The 19,314-nt window shown below is 36.3% G+C and overlaps 1 protein-coding gene across 2 annotated transcripts in view; it reads right to left on the bottom strand.

Annotated features, from left to right (window-relative positions):
* Window positions 1-19,314, bottom strand: part of LOC123681943 — a 100,592-nt gene that overhangs the window by 14,335 nt on the left and 66,943 nt on the right. The window contains exons 3-4 of one of the 2 annotated variants that reach the window (XM_045620330.1): window positions 11,667-11,870; window positions 5,405-5,504 (exon numbers count right to left, since the gene is read on the bottom strand). In XM_045620330.1, the coding sequence (XP_045476286.1) occupies window positions 5,405-5,504; window positions 11,667-11,870 (304 nt within the window). The remainder of the gene's footprint in view (window positions 1-5,404; window positions 5,505-11,666; window positions 11,871-19,314) is intronic. The other variant, XM_045620338.1, reaches the window with a different exon arrangement.

Genomic DNA, 19,314 nt, shown 5'->3' on the forward strand with positions numbered 1-19,314 from the left:
ATTTGAAATGAGGAAGTAGTAGTCTGTTTCCGGTATAAACGGAAGTTGTATAGATCTGAAAATATAATTTTTCACGTTCAGGTTTTATTCAGAATACCCTCAATGAAGAAACTGGTGAAGAATCCTGAGCTATTGGGATAAATTAGTTATGTGAAGAATCGAAACCATGTGCTCTGCTCAGGAAAATAAAGAAAGTCATAAGGCTTTTAAAGTTCAGGTTAACACAAGAACTCAATACGATCAATTACCAGCATCGTTGTATCTTCGCTGATGAATCAAAATGATCCAGATTTTCATCGAAAAATCATCTTCAGGGACGACCTTTTCTTTGCAAACCAAATAAGCATACATTTATTTCTCTCAGAATACACTCAGTTTTTTTATATCAAAATGAAACCTCTTACTGAAAAAGTCTATAATATATGTTAAAAAAGTTCAGCTTGGCGTGCAAAATTTCGTGTTGATAGTGATATCATAACCATAAAACACAAGCTTATATCGAGAATTTGGGAAAGGTTTCTTCAAAGGTGCAATTGGCGAATGAATCAATGAGTGCTCAAAAGCTCTCGACTACACATCAATGCTCCTTTCGTTTTTATGTTACGAAAATATTTGATTCATGCAAAAAGATACAAGAAAATAATGCGACTGGCAGTTATCATAAATATATAGTTCGTCCTTGATAACCTCCGACTTCATTCTCCAAATTCCAGTTGACCTTCCATCCGGAACAGCAAATGGTCCCGACACCGTTAAAATATGGGAAAATATATTAATTTCAACATCCACAACAGACTGCTCCTCCCGATGATATATAATTCATTTGTCTGGTTTTTGTACGACAGTTTCGAATATCCCGTACGATATTTCATATAATATTTATTGTACAATGCGGCAAACCGACGAGCGGCGTTCATTAAATTCTGGGACAAAACAAACAAAAACGGATTGAAATAGTTAGTCGCTAGTGTGTTCAAGTTTTATGGCGAGAGTGTGTGTTGGAATCGGAGAGGAACAAGGGCGTGAAGCAGAGAGATTCGCGCGCTTGTTCGTCTAGGCCTTGGCTTTAAAAATCTAGCCCGAAATTCGTCGAGAAAAGACAGCGTTCATCCATCCAAATATTGAGCTTTTGCATTTTTAGCCAAAGATCGTTTTAACTTTTACTTGCCCATATCCTGCGATGCTAGGTTGGTATATAGGCCCTGCCAATGCCTAGTTTTCCTTTACTACTTTTTATTCAATTCAAACGAGACTTGTAAAATGCTTTTCTATCCACTTCAAACCCGAACCGCGACCTGCGAGCTGAATCTACTTATATAATAAATAAAAACCAAAACTTTATTATAACACCTTTTTAACTTACTTCTGACCTAACTCTTTCTTCCTTAAACTCAGAAAAATTCCATTATTTTGTGTCTTCTACTACTTGAAATTTCATTAGCTCAAATAAGGATTTTTATTTTATTGACACCTTGACCGTATTCTCTGTTACTCAAATATTCAAAGAAATTGTTCAATTCCGGTTCCAAAATCCTCTCTACATGAGTCCCTAAGCGATACTACTTTTCATCCTTAATCTCGTCAAAAACGTAACTTCGTACTCACACCAAGTCCGAGAAATTGCCTAAAATATCCACTTCCTGTTTAATCATTCGTTAAATTTTTGTCATTCTCCATTTTCAATCTCCGAGTCTCCGCCTTCAAATTGGTTCAAGTCGGATTTTTCCGCTGTCTCAGCTGGGAAACAAACTGTGCAATTTGCATACTGACACTTGTAAACCTACGGGCTTTTCTGCTGTTTCATCTGGGAATCATATGCTACGTGCTTACTGACCAAATAGGCTTGAATTACCAGAATAACTAATAGTTTGTGTCATCTCGAGATTATAACTGCGAAAAATCGAAGATACACATCCGTTCAGATTACCGTGTCGCTTGGATCGTCTGAATACGATGTATCTCATTTTAACTTTGCATTAATTTGAATAATTTCTTATTTATCACATTACTCCCTCCTCCGAAAAAGTTGTGGCATCGATTGCCGCAACTTTTTCCTTACTTTTCAGCTTGAATATACTGGTTACTCAAATTGAAGCTGAAAAGCCTTATTCTGACCTGAAGATAAGGCCATTCCCTATAACCAATTGAATATCACCTCCGTAAAAATCTCATGCAGATAGGTTTGTTCAATTCTAACAAAAGTAACTGTCTGCGTCGAACATTAGCAACTCTTTCGACAGGAGCTGGAGCCACTATGACTATGCTGAAACGTCATTGTTGTTGGAAGAGTTCGTCTGATCCTGAAGAATATATAGAGGACACTATATCTTCAAAAACTGAGGTTTCAAAAATACTTGCAGGCATTCGAAGGTGACTCAACATTTGAAATTTTTTCATAAAATTAGTGCCATAACTCACGAGACGTACCTACGTTAGCTGAATTTTTGTACAACTGTAAACATTATTCACCGATTATGAGATATCGAAATATCACAAAAAGAAAAATGTCAATCTTCCAATGACTTCATTTTTCGACGACTTCCGGTAGAACGGAAGCAATACGCTATACCTACTCCGATCCCACTCATCTAAAGCTCCTATCAGAACGTTCGAGTCGACAAACAATCAGCCGTATTGCTCCCTCCCGATGCATGACATTCCCAAAGTCGACGCTAGCACAAATCTACGTTATAAAAGCACCTATTCAGACGTCCGTCGAGGCGCGTCGAAATCGACGACGACGACTCATTCAAACGGAGTGAAATATGTGCATTTGGGACTGATGACGTCTTCCAAAACCCTCCCGTAACCGTGCAGTGGATATCCGGCAGAGGTACCCTGGCAACATTTAAATAAAGATAAAGCCTCATTCAATTCCTCCCGGACGGCGGATCCGTTCGTGTGTGGGAGGAGCAGACAGCATAAATATTTGTTAGAGATCGACACATCGGGCCCTGGGGATTTGGAGATATTCGGGAAGGATGGCGAGAAGCTCTATTGAATATTCTGTTGGTTTTTGTCGTTGGGATGGAGTAGGATTCGTTTCCTACACGGTGGGGTTGACCTCTGTAGTTTTCTGGATAGAAGGTGATAAGAGGGGAATGTAAATCGAAGGGAACGATAGTTGGCCATGGATATTTTCCGAGGAACGGCCCTTCTAAGGCGCGGGACTTTTGAGTGACTTGTCAAATATAATTGTAATTCTGCAAGCTCTTGTCTTGACTCTTGTATACAGCATTTTTGAGCGGCCGAACAGATAACAGGCCAATTAAAAAGTCCCTGGTCTACCATAGTAAAGTAAACATTTTTTTGGAAAATTCGATTTTATTATTCAACATAGTTGCCTTCGAGGGCGATACAATAATTATAACTATCATCCAACTTTTCGATACCATTTTTGTAGTACGATTTGTTTTTCGCTGGACAATAGGCCTCAGTTTCGGCGATTATTTCTTCATTGGCGCTAAATTTCTTTCCAGCGGGTATTAATTTGAGGGCTGAGAACAGAAAATAATCACTGGGTGCCAAATCTGTTGGATACTGTATATGCAGAAGCAATTCATGAAATTTTTCCATTATTTTCATTGGTTTATGACACGACGCATTGTCTTGATGAAACAGCACCTTTTTTTTCTTCAAATGTGACCGTTTTTTAACGATTTCATCCTTTGAATGATCCAATAACGATATACATATAATAATTGCTGTTGATGGTCTGGCACTTTTGGAGGTAATCAATGAATATTATACCTTGCACATCCCAGAATACTGATGTCATAACCTTGCCAGCTGACTGTTGTGTTTTTCCTCGCTTTGGATTCAGTTCATCGCGTGCAGTCCACTCAGCTGACTGTCGATTGGAGTCCGGAGTGAAATGATGGAACCATGTTTCATCCATTGTCACAATATCGACGCAAAAATTCAGGTTGATTGCACTTGAACAGCTTCGAACACTGCTCAGATTAATGAATCTGAGCAGTGTTGCTTTTGATCGAGTATAAGCTCGTGCAGCACCCAGTTTGCACACAGCTTTCTCATGACAAATATTCTTCACAATGTCTGCTATCTTGATCAACTTCACTTTACGGTCCTTCAAAATCATTTCGTGTACTTTTTTATTTTTTCGTCGGTGACAGCTTCTTTTGGGTGTCCACTGCGTTCGCCGTCTTAGGTGCTCATTTCACCACGTTTAAACTTACCATACCAATCAATGATGGTTGATTTTCCTGGTGCAGACCTCGGAAACTCTTCATCAAGCCAAGATTTTGCTTCAACTGTATTTTTTTCTTCAAAAAGCAATATTTTATCAGCACACGAAATTGTTTTTCATCTTTTTTCAAATAACAAAAGTAGCTACACTCACAATGCAATATCTCACAATCTAATGGTCGGACTGCTATCAAATTTCGACACGTATCGTTTGAAGGTTGGTACTAACTGAAAATCATATGGATTTAATACTAGCACCACCATCAGTGCATCAGACCGGGGACTTTTAAATTGGCCTAATATGTACTCGAATTCAATTCTGTCCGATAACTCTTGAACGGAAATATTTAAAAACTCTGAATTTCCACAGTAAGTTCCGATCTCGAATCCATCAGTTGAGTTTTTTATGAGTGAAATTTGAATAGGGGTTCCGTTTGACCTCTCTGAAACGTCATTGTGATTGGAAAAGTACGTCTGCTGCTGCAAAAAATCCAGCTTCAAGAATACTCTTAGGCATACCTTCTGAGTCTGATTTTTCTCTACAGAAAGTTGATAACCAGACGACGAAACAAGAACTTTGCTCATAGGATCCTTCCAGAAATACCACTTTCTTAATCCTTTCAGGAAAAATGTCGATTGTGTTCATAATTCTCTATAATTTTGTTAACTAGGCTATATACTCAAAATAACATAAAAAATAATATGACATAAAATTTTTATGGTGCCTATTCTATATTTCTACATCAGATGAAAATCCATACTAAAAAGAGGAAAGTCCAATTTAGCCTAACTGAATATTAATATAGTAGGTAACAAACCTGCCTAAGTACCCACAATTGAAAGCACTAGCATATTCCAGACCTCTATGCGCATATTTAACAGGGGTGGCACAGTGAAAATATATAATTTTATGTTTGTTATACATGAAAAGTTTATATTATAGAAGATTAAAAACGTATCAGGTCACAAGCAGCCGAAAATTTGAATAACTAAGAACGTAACAACAACCTTTTTCATTTTTCTTTTGAATTGCTCTTACAATTTTCTAGGGAAGCTCACACAGAATTATTGATTTCTATTTTCATAATTTGTGGTCATTCTAACTATGTTTTAGCTCGAAATAAAGATCCATCGATTTTTCTCATCAATAAGGAAATCATGTACCCAAATCCAAAAATTAAAAACATCTACTCACGTAATAATTTATGTACCCTGCTCCATTGATCAGGATTAGCGGTTATCTTGACCAGTAGTTCCAGCAACAATTCACCTGCCCCTAGATCGTTTGTGGTTTCCTGAAAAAAAAAAAGATTTTGGATCTCAAAAAGAAAGAAAAATGGAGTAGAAAACAATTACTTGTTCAATACATTCCACGAATTAATGCAAGAAAACTATTCATTCGACCTGTAAATTTTCTTGGCGTAGTTGAGACTCAACGGAGTCCTCTAATTTATTTCCACTAGCTCATCGATTTTCAATTACAGTTTGAAATTCAGAGAATTATTCATTAGGTTTCTTGTTTAACAAATTCCTTGTCAATGTCTTCATTGGACGGTATCTAATAGCTCCCCTTTCAAAATAACCGATAATCGATGAGTTCAATTTATTCTTTTCTTATACCGACGGAAACAACTTTGGTCTGCTACTTCTTGAAAATTAATGGTAATTCTTCTATTTCGCTGATATCAGACATTTTGATAATATGATAATAGAAGTTCAGCTATATTCTATGAAGATTCAATACAGTACAATTGCAACGATTTTGCACGCTTCATTCATTTGTCAATTAATCGTATCATATCGTGTACTATCGGTCGGAACGCAGATGCGCGTTTCTGGAGAGAATCTTCTGAAAGATTTTCAATGATTATTGAGACTTCAGCAAGAATACGTACCTAAGATTTAGATTTCAGTCATTAATAATTTAATTTGAGACTCGGAATCTTATTTATCGGCGAGAATTGTGTCGGGATTCTCGGTAAGTGTTGACATGAATATTTGTATTCAACAAGTAATAATCTCACCAGAATGAATCAATTTAATTTGAAACAGTAGTTTTTTTTTAGGGTCATCCATCTTGTCGAAACGTATTTCAGGTTTGGTAGAATTCTTTTTGTGTCAAATAATGTCAGCAAAACTCCTTCTCAGGTTTATTTGATAATAAATGTAATGATTTCTTTGTAATTTCTTGGTTAGAAATCCGAGAAGGAGTTGTAAATTCAGTTAACATATTCTGATATCATTTTTGTTCATTTTCTCAAAGCACCTCCCGTGGGATTAGAACGAAGAAACCTCCCGTGGAATTAGAACAAAGAAAACCTTTCTTGGGATTGATAGATATCAAGAACTACTTCCTTGAGATACAGAATTTGGAATAGTACGTATGTTAGACCACTTTAGTTCCTGAATCTGAGAGAATACCTGCGCAATACCTGGCATTATCACATCAACTTCGTTGAATGGGGATTGGAGTACTATAGCTTCCTGATAAGAATTGGTGTTCAGAAGGCTGAAGATAATTTACAGAAGAGGTTCCATCCTAGTAGCAGAGTAACTCATTTAAAATCGTTTTAAGTTAAGTTTTTATTTTAATATTTGTTTGGAGTGAAAAGGATCGATCATTGTATATTTTAATTTTATTAAATTTGTAAAAACCTGGGTAGGAGTTTTGTTGCCAAATAAGCCAAACCACCCCTAGAAATTAGTCCTTAAAGTCTCATGGGCAATTGTAACGTTACACAATGGCGTAGCGTGGGGGTAATTACCCCCAAGATTTTCAAAATATAAAATGTCAGAAATCTCGCAAAGACGAAGAACGAAAATTTCTCCATGAAATGAACCAATAATAATAATCATTTTACTTTACAGAAATCGACACATCAGCCAAAAATTGGACCACTTCACGGTTTATGACTTTATTATCGTTTTCCAGATGTGTACTTCTATTGCACTACGAGTTCGTGTTTGTCAGAGGTTTATTATTTTCCTTTATCTATCCGCTTTCTCGCCCAATTTTGTCATCTATGATTTTTGCATTCGTCATCGCTATACACTTACTCGTTGTTTTTGGTTTTTTGTATCATTCTCGTCACAAAATTTCAATACTGCAGTATTTATCAAAGAACCGAACTGAGTAATTCGCATCGAAAAATTGTCTGAGCTGTGTTGAACAATTTATTGTGTTTCATTCAAATTTTAATTTAGTTGTGAAAACATACGTTTTGAATTGACTATATCTGCAGAGTGTTCCTAAATTGGAGGTACAAATGAAAATGATTATTTCAAGAAAAAAGTCCTATAACATGCATTCGCAAACGCTTTGTTTTTGGGATACAGGTGTTAACGTTCAAGTTTTTCTCTAATGGTACCTTTCCTTCACAAGATATTCAACTTGAATTGACATATTATATATTTCAATTTAACGTTTTCATCATGTGATATCCTAATTTTGAATGCAAATCTGCAGGGTGAATTTCTTCAAAAAGGGTACCCGCTTCTTTCATCCACAATTATTTTTTTGTGGACCACTGGTAGTTAAGAAAAATTAAAAAAAAAAACTCTGGTTCAGTACTACACTTTTTGGTTTGTTGTAGTTTTGTCGTATCTGCAATCGATTTCGAGAAGAGAAACCAAACAGCTCTCTATAGTAATTCTCAGGAAAATCCAAGTTATTATGAAGATCCAGTTATGAAACTGATAAATAAATTAATGATAAGTTTTGGTACTTATTCACCAACTCTGGAGCGAGGAATAATAAAGATTCGATAAACTGGTCAAGCATCACAAAGAAGTAATACTACAAGAAACAACCTGTATCTCGGAAACAAAGCGTTTGCGGTCTCATTTTTATGGGAAATATTATTTTAAAAATTATCCAAGAAATTTCTCATTTTCCTTTGTAACTCCAATTCAGGAAAACCCATTTTAAGATGAGAACAATCGAATTGGTAATAAAAAAAATTCTCACATTATAGATATGAGTAAACAATGTCATAAAAAATTTTGTATTCGATTACCCCCCAATCACGAAGATGAAGTTTGCAGCACGAGCCGCAGGCGAGTGCTGTAATTCATCAAGTGAGTTATGACCATTACCGCAAATTGAATACCATACTTTATCTACGACTATATCAATAAATACTAAGAAAAAAATACAGACTTAGAATATAGACAGAAGGAATAGGAAATAAACATATGTGCTCGATCCTGAGTACAAGAGAGATGGAAACTTAGTATCATCAATTACAATCGAACTAGCTTCGGCTAGCTCGAATCCAGTGCAGAGTACAGTACTTCATTGAAAAACCTTAATAGTTGCCTATAAAAATGCATTAAAACATACCAAAAAACATTCCCTGTAAACGATGACTGTAAACTATAAAAGAAAGATTCGTGCAGCAGTGAGATCATTAAGTCATCATCTTACTGCTACACCAATCTCTCTTATATAGTTTTTTCGGGCAAGTAATTCTGTATGGTAACATTAGCTGTTTGTCTTGTGGAAATGTATACCTATAAAATATTTCATCTTCACTATCTGAATTAATCGTTTTCAGCAAAACATTCATAATAATTAGATATCAACTTAATTTGAAAACGTCAAAATTATTAAAGTGACATTCCCTCGGACATTCCTCCCCTCAATAAGAATAATGGAATGTTCCCTTTCGGCCAATGGAATAGAAGCAGAGAAGTATAGAAACGCAGATATTATAGTGAGTTATTATAACTCACGCTGTTTGTTAATAGATACTATTAATTGCTCAAAAGCAGTTGAATAATGAATATATAATTCAATAGGAGTAGTTAAAATATATTATATCATCGCTATATCAATGAATATTTCAGAAAATTTTAAAAACGACTGGAACATCCATTTCCTGCTCTTAAAGCCATCAGCTCATCAAGACTTCCTGCAGAATATTCCTCCCAAACTTCCACAGTTATTTCATTCCATCGTCCTCGAACAAACCACCTAAAATATTGACCCCCAACATCAACATTCCATCCTGATGTTGTTTGTTCCAAACTTCTGAACAGTGCTTCCAATATCCCCCTCATTTTCCACATAAACCAACTATTCGGTTGGTATTAATGATATCACCAAGCCGCAGCAACCACTATTTCAAACACGTTCAATTGACCAATAAAACTAGCCCGTTGATGTTACCACAGTGATAACCACCAGTAATGGGTTTCTGCATTGATTAAACATTACAGGAAAATATACACCTATAGTTATTCCAGTAATGGCGTTATGTCAATGTTGATTTACGTCCAGACTGATAGGCGACCATGTGATCGGTTGATTGTGGTTGGAGTATTATTGGCACTGATGGACCGATGGAAAAATGACGTGGAGAGGGTTTTGGATGATAGGAGCCTGAAGGGCCACCGGAAACCGGCCTATTGTACCTACGAGTAATTTCACGCAGCTGTTCGATGAGTTTTTTTAGTCTGCTACCGGAATAATTACAGAACACGCACCAGACAACTTCAACAATATGCATCTTTTTCATGTATTTGTACATTCGGAGATATCAATATGAATGTTTAGTCAGTGACATCACAAGAGTTACAACTAGAAGTCGGAGTTACTCAAAGAATTTTCAGGCTAGTATCTTGATACCAACATGTAAAGCATGATGAATCAAAAATATTAAAAAAGGATTTCACATGGGCAGGAATTCGATAGAATTCTATTTCAAATTACAATGTACTACCGAGAAACCTCTGAGGTGCACTCAGTCGAGCATTTCTTAGTGGAAGAGAGTTCTCCATCAGATTTGGTTTCTTCCTCTAGAACTGTATCTAGTGGAGTACCGCAGAGATCCGTTTTGTGGGCATTGTTGTTTTTTCTATAGACGTCTGACATGCCTTTTTGCTGCTGCCTCTGAAATTTTCGAAAAAAGACTTATAATTTTCCCGAGACTGTATGCAACTCCTGGACGTAGGCTACGCTCTTGAAACCTCACTATGTCCTAGATCAGAACATGATGTTTGAAAAACGTTTTTATATGAGGGGTCTGTGACGAATAATTCAGAAGATATAACGATTTTTGGAGCGAAATTCAATTTTTCCGAAATTTCGAGTTCAAATTTCCTCAAAACCGTGAGCTCTATGAAAAATCGGTGAGCGGTGCCAGATCTCTGATTAGACGAATTTCGATCTCACCTGAAAAATGTTTTGTCGAAAAATTTTCGTAAAATTTTCCATTTCATTTTTCCTTAGAAAATTGAAAAAAAATGAAAGTTCCATCATGGGAATATTTAGTGATTGATTCGACTTCGTAGATTTCGAAAATACTTGCAGTTACGCGATCAGAACATTATATCAGAAATTATAGGTAAAAATCTGAAATTTTCGAGAAAAAAATTGATGATATTCCTGAAACTGTAACTTCTCCTGGACATACGCTTCGCCCTTGAAACCTCACTATGTTTTGGATCAGAACAAGATGTTTGAAAAACATTTTTATTTAAGGGGTCTGTGAATGATTCAGCAGATATAACGATTTTTGGAGGGAAATTCAATTTTTTCCCAAATTTCGAGTTCAAATTTCCTCAATACCGTGAGCTCTACTAAGAATCGGTGAGCGTTGCCAGATTTTTCGATCTCTGATTAGCCGAATATCGATCTCACCTGAAAAATTTTCGTAAAATTTTCCATATTTTTTCCCTTAGAAAATTGAAAAAAATAAAAAGTACTCCATGGGAATATTGTATCATTTAATTGGTGGATTCGACTATTTAGATCATAAAAATGCCTGCAGTTGGGCGATTAGTACATCACTTCATAAATTATAGGTAAAAATCTTAAACTATCGAAAAAAACTTGATAATATTCCCGAGACTGCAACTTCTCCTGGACGTAAGCTACGCCTTTGAAACATCACCATGTTTTAGATCAGAACTTAATGTTTGAAAAACGTCTGTATTCGAGGGGTCTGTGACGAAAACTTCAGGAGGTCTAACGATTTTTGGAGGGAAAGTCAATTTTTTCCCAAATCCATGTATATTCAGAAAAGTAATACAGAAACAAAATATCAGAAAACACCCTGTATATCGGAAACTAGGCGACTTAGTATACCCATATCAAAATATTTTGGAATTAGCTCGATATCCTCTACTCAAAGTTTTCATTTGATCCGATTACTCGTGAACCACCCTGTATATCAGTGACTCCCCATCACTCCCTAATCCCAATTTTCGACTTCCAGTTCGCAAAACTAACCTTATAACACGCTCCCATATCTCCCCTATCCCCCTCGCCATAAGGCCCAAACATCGATAAAACACATCGCGTCATCAATCCCCCTCGAAGGACCAAAAACGGTAAAACGCGCCAGACGGCTGTTGTTAATCGCGGACTTCATCGGAATTTGATCCGAAACCCATTACTACCCCGGATCCCGGAGTAAATAAGGCGGAAAAACGGAAAAGGGACCCATCCTTACCGCTTGTTTCTCGGCGGGATTCACCGCCTGTTCCTGCTTGGTCACTTGGTATCTGGAATTGTTATTGATTAGGCCCATCAAGAATTCATAGCTTCGCTTCTGGCGCGTCTTCGTAATTGGATTGATCTCGCGATTGTTCATGGCCTCGTGCGAATCTGGAGGTCCCTCGGCCACTTCAGGGCTGTCCTGATGGAGCTCGGCCGTCTGAAATTCAGCAAGACATTCATTAGGCTCTGTTTATCGATATTGCCGGTTTGTTGGGTTTTCGACTTTCGTCCGCGCGCTCTATTGGAGAGTGGCTGGCGATTAATTTTATTGGAGGGAGGATTGATTGGGGTGGGGGAGGGGATTGTAAAAGTTTTTTGGGTGGATGAAGTCATTAGATTGATTGAAAGGACTAGGCTGAAGCCTAATGGAAAAATTGTTAACGGTTAATTTGTCTGAATTTTCTTATGTTGTAGAATATTAGGCCAATTGAAAAGTCCTCGGTCTGATGCACAGATGGCGGTGCTAGTATTAAATATATGTTTTTAGTTAGTACCAACCCTCAAACGATACGTGTCAAAATTTGACAGCAGTCCGACCATTAGTTTGTGAGAAATTGCTGTGTAGCTACTTTTGTTATATGAAAAATGATGGCGAAAAAAGGATTTCGTGTGCTGATAAAATATTGCTCTTTGAAGAGAAAAAATACAGTTTATGCAAAATTTTGGCTTGATGAAGAGTTTTCGTGGTCTGCACTTGGAAAATCAACCATCATTGATTGGTATGCTAAGTTTAAACGTGGTGAAATGAGCACCAAAGACGGCGAACGCAGTGGACGCCCAAAAGAAGCTGTCACCGACGTAAAAAATAAAAAAAGTTCACAAAGTATTTTGAATGACCGTAAATTGAAGTTGATCGAGATAGCAGACATTGTGAAGATATCATATGAACGTGTACATCATATCATTCACGAATATTTCTACATGAGAAAGCTGTGTGTAAAATGGGAGCCGCGCGAGCTCACAATCGTTCATTTCACTCTGGAGTCCAATCGATAGTCAGTTGAGTGGATTGCTGGAGCTGGTAAGGTGATGGCATCAGTATTCTGGGATGCGCAAGGTATAATATTCATTGATTCCCTCCAAAAGGGCAGTCCATCAACAGCGATTATTATATAGCGTTTTAAATCGTTTAAAGGGTGCAATCGTTAAAAAACGGCCCCATTTGAAGAAAAAAACGGTGCTGTTTCATCAAGACAATGCGCCGTGTCACAAATCAATGAAAACAATGGCAAAATTGCGTGAATTGGGCTTCGAATTGCTTCTGCATCCACCGTATTCGCCAGATCTGGCCCCCAACAACTTTTTCCTGTTCTCCAACCTCAAAAAAATGCTCGCTGGAGAGAAATTTAGTTCCAATGAAGAAGTAATCGCCCAAACTGAGGCCTTTTTTGAAGCGAAAGACATTTCGTACTAGAAAAATGGTATCAAAAAGTTGAAGGATCGCTATAATCGCTGTATCGCCCACGAAGGCGACTTTGTTGAATAATAAAATCGAATTTTGCCAAAAAAAATGTGTTTTACTATGGTAGACCGGGGACTTTTCAATTGGCCTGTTATAATAGTGTACTCGAACTGAGAGTAAAGACAAAAAATTGGAAGATTCCACGGACGAATTCCACGGACAACTTTTTCAATTACAGGGTGAATTATGAACTAAACGAATTTTATTTCGAATAATGTTTGACTCACCCCGTATCTAAAAATAATTTTCATTGAATTGACAATCATCTTCGAAAACTCTAATTTCGATAGAATATGGACATTCATTAGGTTGTTTGGTATGCTTGGCATATTGGGTTTCCGTCTACGCGCTCGGAGAGTGTTGGACATTAATTTGAGGCGAGGTTTGATTAGGGTGGCCCTGTAGAGTAAGTTTGTGTGGATGATTCATGGATGAAGTTAGTTGATTGATTGGGAGTTCGAATTGTTGATGATCTGGTGAAAGTTTTGGGGTGCAGTAGATCAAAGCAGCATTTCTGGTAATGGAAATAACCTTAGAGTAATAAGCATAAATAGAGGCAAAAACCCAGTTTTTAAATGTCCCCAACATGGTTATCAATTATGTGAACGTTGTCTTATTTAAGTATATTTTCAAATGCAAGACGATATTATACTATCGAAAAATTGGAAAAGCCTTGATGTGAATTCGGGAGCCTTAAGACGGTAGTTCAGTCATGCCCTTGAAGGTCATATAGATCTATATACAGTTCGGTAATATTCAATGGCGCAATTGACTTATGAATGACTAGCTCTCGAAAGCTATTGATTCCTTGGTATCCTTATAGTTCTTTCGATTTTTTATATGAATGAGCACGCAAAAATGGCCAATTTCATTATTAATAAAACGCCATCAAAGAATGTTATTGGCAATGCGATCTTTGACAATATTCAAATCGGGATTTCATCTAAGATCAGCTTGGCAAAAAGAAACATATTCGGATAGCTTGTACTTTCTTCTTTCGAAATATACTTGGTTTAATCTGCAAAAATAGACACCCGAAAGAAAACAGCAGCAAAGTATTGGATCGTTCTAGGTGACAAAATAAGATAAGACGCACATAACGTTATCAAACATTTCTTTCAATATTATCATGGATTAAATTATAAAAATACCGGTAGACAGAAAGGTTATAGGATGAAAAACAAATAGATTCAAACCTCTTGGCGAAATCCTCGGATGTGGTGCCAACTATATTCGTTGAAAACCTTTGAAACTCTATCTCTCTCTCTCTCTCTCTCTCTCATTACAATGAACTTCGTAAATCGCTTGGACAAAAGTCCTCCGTATGGTATACAGATGGATCAAAATTAGAAAGAGCACAGGTATTGGGGTATATGGGCCTAAAACGAGGATCTCTAGATCCTTGGGAAGAGAGTCCTCTATCATGCAAACTGAGACACTACTTGCGCCCAAGAGTGTTCCAAATGAAACCTCAAAGGGGCGCGTATTTACATCAATACGGACGCCAGACCACGCTGAGATCCTTGGTATCATATAGCCAGAACGGGCTAACAGTTTAACACCTGTTAGTCCTGAGCCCTTCTGTAGGCTTGGAAAAAACCAATACAAGGCAGAGGTATAACAATGGGAGGAGATCAATAGAAAAACTCTCTGGAAGAACACTCCTGGTCTTGCTCAGGCAAAGACATTTTTGATAATTTCACCGACCTATATCAGGAAGCTACCACGAGCTGAGCTTCGGTTAATGAAGGGACTGCAGACAGGACACTGTCGGTGCAAATACCTTTTGTACCTCATAAATACATAGTGTGCAAATGTCCGGACATTTGCTGACTAACCTAAGAACCCTCATATGGCAAAGCCAGTTCTGGATACTCACTTGTATCGATAGGTAGGGTTAAGAACAAAAGATCAATTTGGTCGCAGTTCCCCAAAGGCTTACAGAGCCGAAAAGACCCCGATTCAGTTAATAATAATAATGGGAAATAAGTGAATAAAGGTTATATGCTATGTTGATGATGAAATTCTCGTAGCAGAAAGTGAAGATGATTTGGAGAGGCTACTATATATGTTCAACCTCAATCTTTTAGGATGATAATATCTACATCCAAGACTAATAGGAGCATCACACAACAAGTGACTAAGTTCAATTACTTGAGCCTAGTAATACCCAGTTTTGGTGGTAATGATACAAATCAACTCAATCTGCACATTCAACCATAAAAAAACTTATTCCAAAACTTCAGCTCTCCACGTCCCATCTTTCGTACGTTATCACACCAACGACAAACCGGACGCAAGCACAGAATCAAATCAATCCATGATACCCGTTAAACAACTCCAGTACCGACCTTTATTCCATCCCATGAACTTAATGGAGTCAGAAAAGCGAGAAAAATTGAAAACAATAACAATCTGATTGATCGCACGCTGAAAACCGAATTTTCTCATTCGGCCGTTGTTAGCATGCGAATGACCAATTATCGTTCGATGCATAACGTATAATTCCCAACGGCCGACGGTATTGTTTTGCCCACGAATTTGAAATGACCGAATGGCGAAATTGTATCGAAAACACAACCCCCCCACCCCTTAATAAAAGGACGTGGGACGTGTTTTACCGTTTTTATCGTTTGACAGAAATTTATTCATTGACAGATGCCCAATTTGTCATTGCGCTTCACGCTACGGTGGGTCATTTCAATTGTGTCAAAAACTGTTTATGTAAGGTGATTGGAAATGATATTTTCGATCACTCTATTAGTGTGTTCGTTTGTTTTGGGTGTTTCATGAATAACATAGTTTAATCTGATTGGAAAAATTATATTCGTTTAAAACTTCACTCTATAAGTCTCAGATATAACCTCGCTCTTGCTGTAATACGCGTTTGAAATTAGATATTACTGAATCTTGTGAATGTGATTATGAATTGTGAATCATGATATTGTGATTGTTACTACAACAAACTAGTGACCAGATATGTACTCAGTTTTTCATCAAGATGCTGTGTTTTTGGAATTTTGAATAGGCGCAAAACTAGCGAACTTTGGTCGTTCTTCGCACAGGTCGATGCAAATTATGCGACCTGTAATTTATGCAAGATTAAATCATCCTTTGCAACATTAGAACTATTATATCGAATTCGAAGAAATTTATGAATTGGTGCTTATTTTATTTATGGTTGGTATTTTATTTATTTTTTATGTTTTGTTATATTCTCAGATAAATTTTCGCTTATTCATCATTCGAATATTAGTTCGACAAGTTTTAAATTCATTCATTCATACTTAAATATACATAATTGTTACAAAGATAAGCAAACCAAAAATTTCCTCGATTTTCATCAATTCCTGAAACCAAAACCATAGGTTGGTGTATCAAAAATTATTTCGAAACCGTGATTACATCACGCTTTGAAATCACTGATATTAAAACATCATCGTCACGATTCATAACGTGATTTAAAAATCACAATATCGCTATTCAAGAGTTATACATGAACTCTAACCTTTCTATACCTTTCTTGTAAAAAATTCATCTTTGCTTTCGAAATGATTCCCTCCAGTTTTAGAGTTTTAATCAACTCCAGTATCTGGGATGGCTTCAAGGAGGTTACTTCCTCCTTACTACAACTAGTACTTCCGTTACCAGATGATCTGGAGTTTCTTCCTCCTCCACACAGAATCTACATTCGTCGTTTTCTGCTAGACTCATTGTCATAAGATGCTGCCTGCGGCAACAATGCTCTATAAGGAGTCCAGTGATGAGGTGTTACATATTCTTTCTAAGATCCACATACTACTTAGATCTCGCAGTATCAAAGTTTTGAAGAAAATTTTTGGAATGATCCAACCAAGAAAGATTCAGTTTTTCCTTCTCCTGCAACTCTGTAGGTACATTTACCAAAATCACAAAAAGGTTCTGGGTCAATAAAAGGAGTGTGAGCTCCTTTTCTGGTAGAGTACTCTGTGGATAGTCTTCTATATAGTCGTGTATTGCAATAGTATATTCTAAAACAAGTAGTATATTCTAAAACAAGTTGCAGAATGGACTCGTTGCCTTCTGCAACGAGTATTAGACGATATTTTCTCTATTGCAGTTAAGTTTTCAGAAATATTGTAGAAATTGAATGAAAAATTCAGATTATAAATTCTAGTAACATTTTTATTGTATCTTGATGGCAGTTGGTGTGACTGTTACTAAAATTGACAGATTACGGAATATGAATTTGAATCGTACGTTTTGAATTAGGAAATAATTTATAACTACGCATTAAATTCGTGAATTATGTCTGCCAAAATCGATTTAACACCAACAGAATTAAGAGAAATAGCGAAAAATATCGCAATTCATTTCACTTCATCCAAATTATATTATATCATTGACAATTTAATGTTGTTGAATTTTGATAGGATTGGAAGTCAGTGTAGGCAACCACAAAACGAAAAACGAGTACATTACAGCAGTAGAACTGTATTGAACTCATTACGATACTGAAATAGAGAAAATAAATTATTGTATTTAAAATTAGTCAATTCAAATGACCGAAAACTTAACAATATTTATAAGGTAGCTTCTTAAGTTGCTGCATTTCTTTATTTTCCTTCTAAATTAATGTGATTATCTTGTATTTCGTCAGAGTTACACATGTTCGAATGTTCTGCAGGATGAATGAAGATTATCATTATTCTGTCTGTACAGCAGGCGGAATGCAACAGCGTTGCTAGGGGTGGCCTCTAATCCATCGAAACCGAGTATGCAGTAATGCTGATGATGCCTAGTTGGAGGTTCGAGTTCCAATTCGTAATTGAGCCAGGAATTCGAACATCTAATAGTTCCAACTGTTATGATTGAGGCGGGGTAAACATATAACTGATATCGCATCCTTGTTTGAGTGATTTCGTTAGATAAACGAGATCTAGCATGTTATAATTGATGATTTGAGGTGGATATTATGTTCAAGTTTGGTTTAACGTTGTTAGAGATGCATAGGTACGTATTTAGAATATGTCACATCATGAAATGTCTTCGTTTTGTTTGTCTTTGTATCTGGATGTTTAATTGAAAAAAGAATGAGGAAAAGAATAATGTGAAGTTAGAAGCATATGAGCTCTAGATCATATTGAGCCAATTGCACCCTTGAGGACATATAACTATATATAGGTATAATTGTGGTATTCGATTGTGATAATGCAATCAACATAAAATTCTTTATGGATTTTGAAATGTTAATCATTATCTGAATGCAAAATTTCATCTACAACCAATTTTCAGTTTTCAAATTTTTAAAAATACATCATTCTCATCTATCATATTTACAGAACCCATTTTGCAAGTTCATAGTTTTGAAATTAACGAAAAAAACAAAATTTCGACTGTATTTACGCAACTTCTACTCGGATTTTGCCCAGTAATGAGCTCAATTGTGGCAAATAAGATTCAAATCTGAGAATTTCCAGTTTCTATGTCTTTTCGTTCGAAATTTGTTGTATTTGAGGATGGATTCTTGATCAGTGTGTCGAACTTTATCGTTTGTGACCAATTCTAGATCAAAATTTGAAAAATACAGAAAACGTAACGGAAAGATATGTTCGGAAAGCCCTGCTCAAAAATACAGGGTGATTCACCTAGGTGGCCTATTAATCGTTTATGTAAAACTAATGTACGTAAAATCGACTGAAACAAAAAAAAAATAGGTTCTTATTTGAAAATTGTGAGTTTTGATGAATTCGAGTTCATGATCTTATGAACACTTTTGTATGTATGTACATTTTTGTTCAAAACCTTAAACGGTCTTATAATACTACGTATTCGCAGAATTGAGAAAAAAAGGAATTTTTTTGAAAAATGCTTTTTCTGCCGAAATATTCAAACAGATGTGAGTCATCATCGCCACCATTTTTTTATAGGAATCCCATTAACTCATGAATCGTATATTGCCAAAATTGTCATCAAAAAAGCTATCTAATGATGCAATAATATACTGGGTGTACCATTTGAAATAAGGAAGTAGTAGTCTGTTTCCGGTATAACCGGAAGTTGTAGAGATCTGAAATAATTTAAGGAAGAAAAATCATAAACTCAAAACCCAATATGCAAATTTTCAGCTCAAAATTATGATTAGTTTTCCATAAACGTC

Source organism: Harmonia axyridis, chromosome 1, assembly GCF_914767665.1.
Source record: "Harmonia axyridis chromosome 1, icHarAxyr1.1, whole genome shotgun sequence".
In the NCBI taxonomy this organism is placed as follows: domain Eukaryota; kingdom Metazoa; phylum Arthropoda; class Insecta; order Coleoptera; family Coccinellidae; genus Harmonia; species Harmonia axyridis.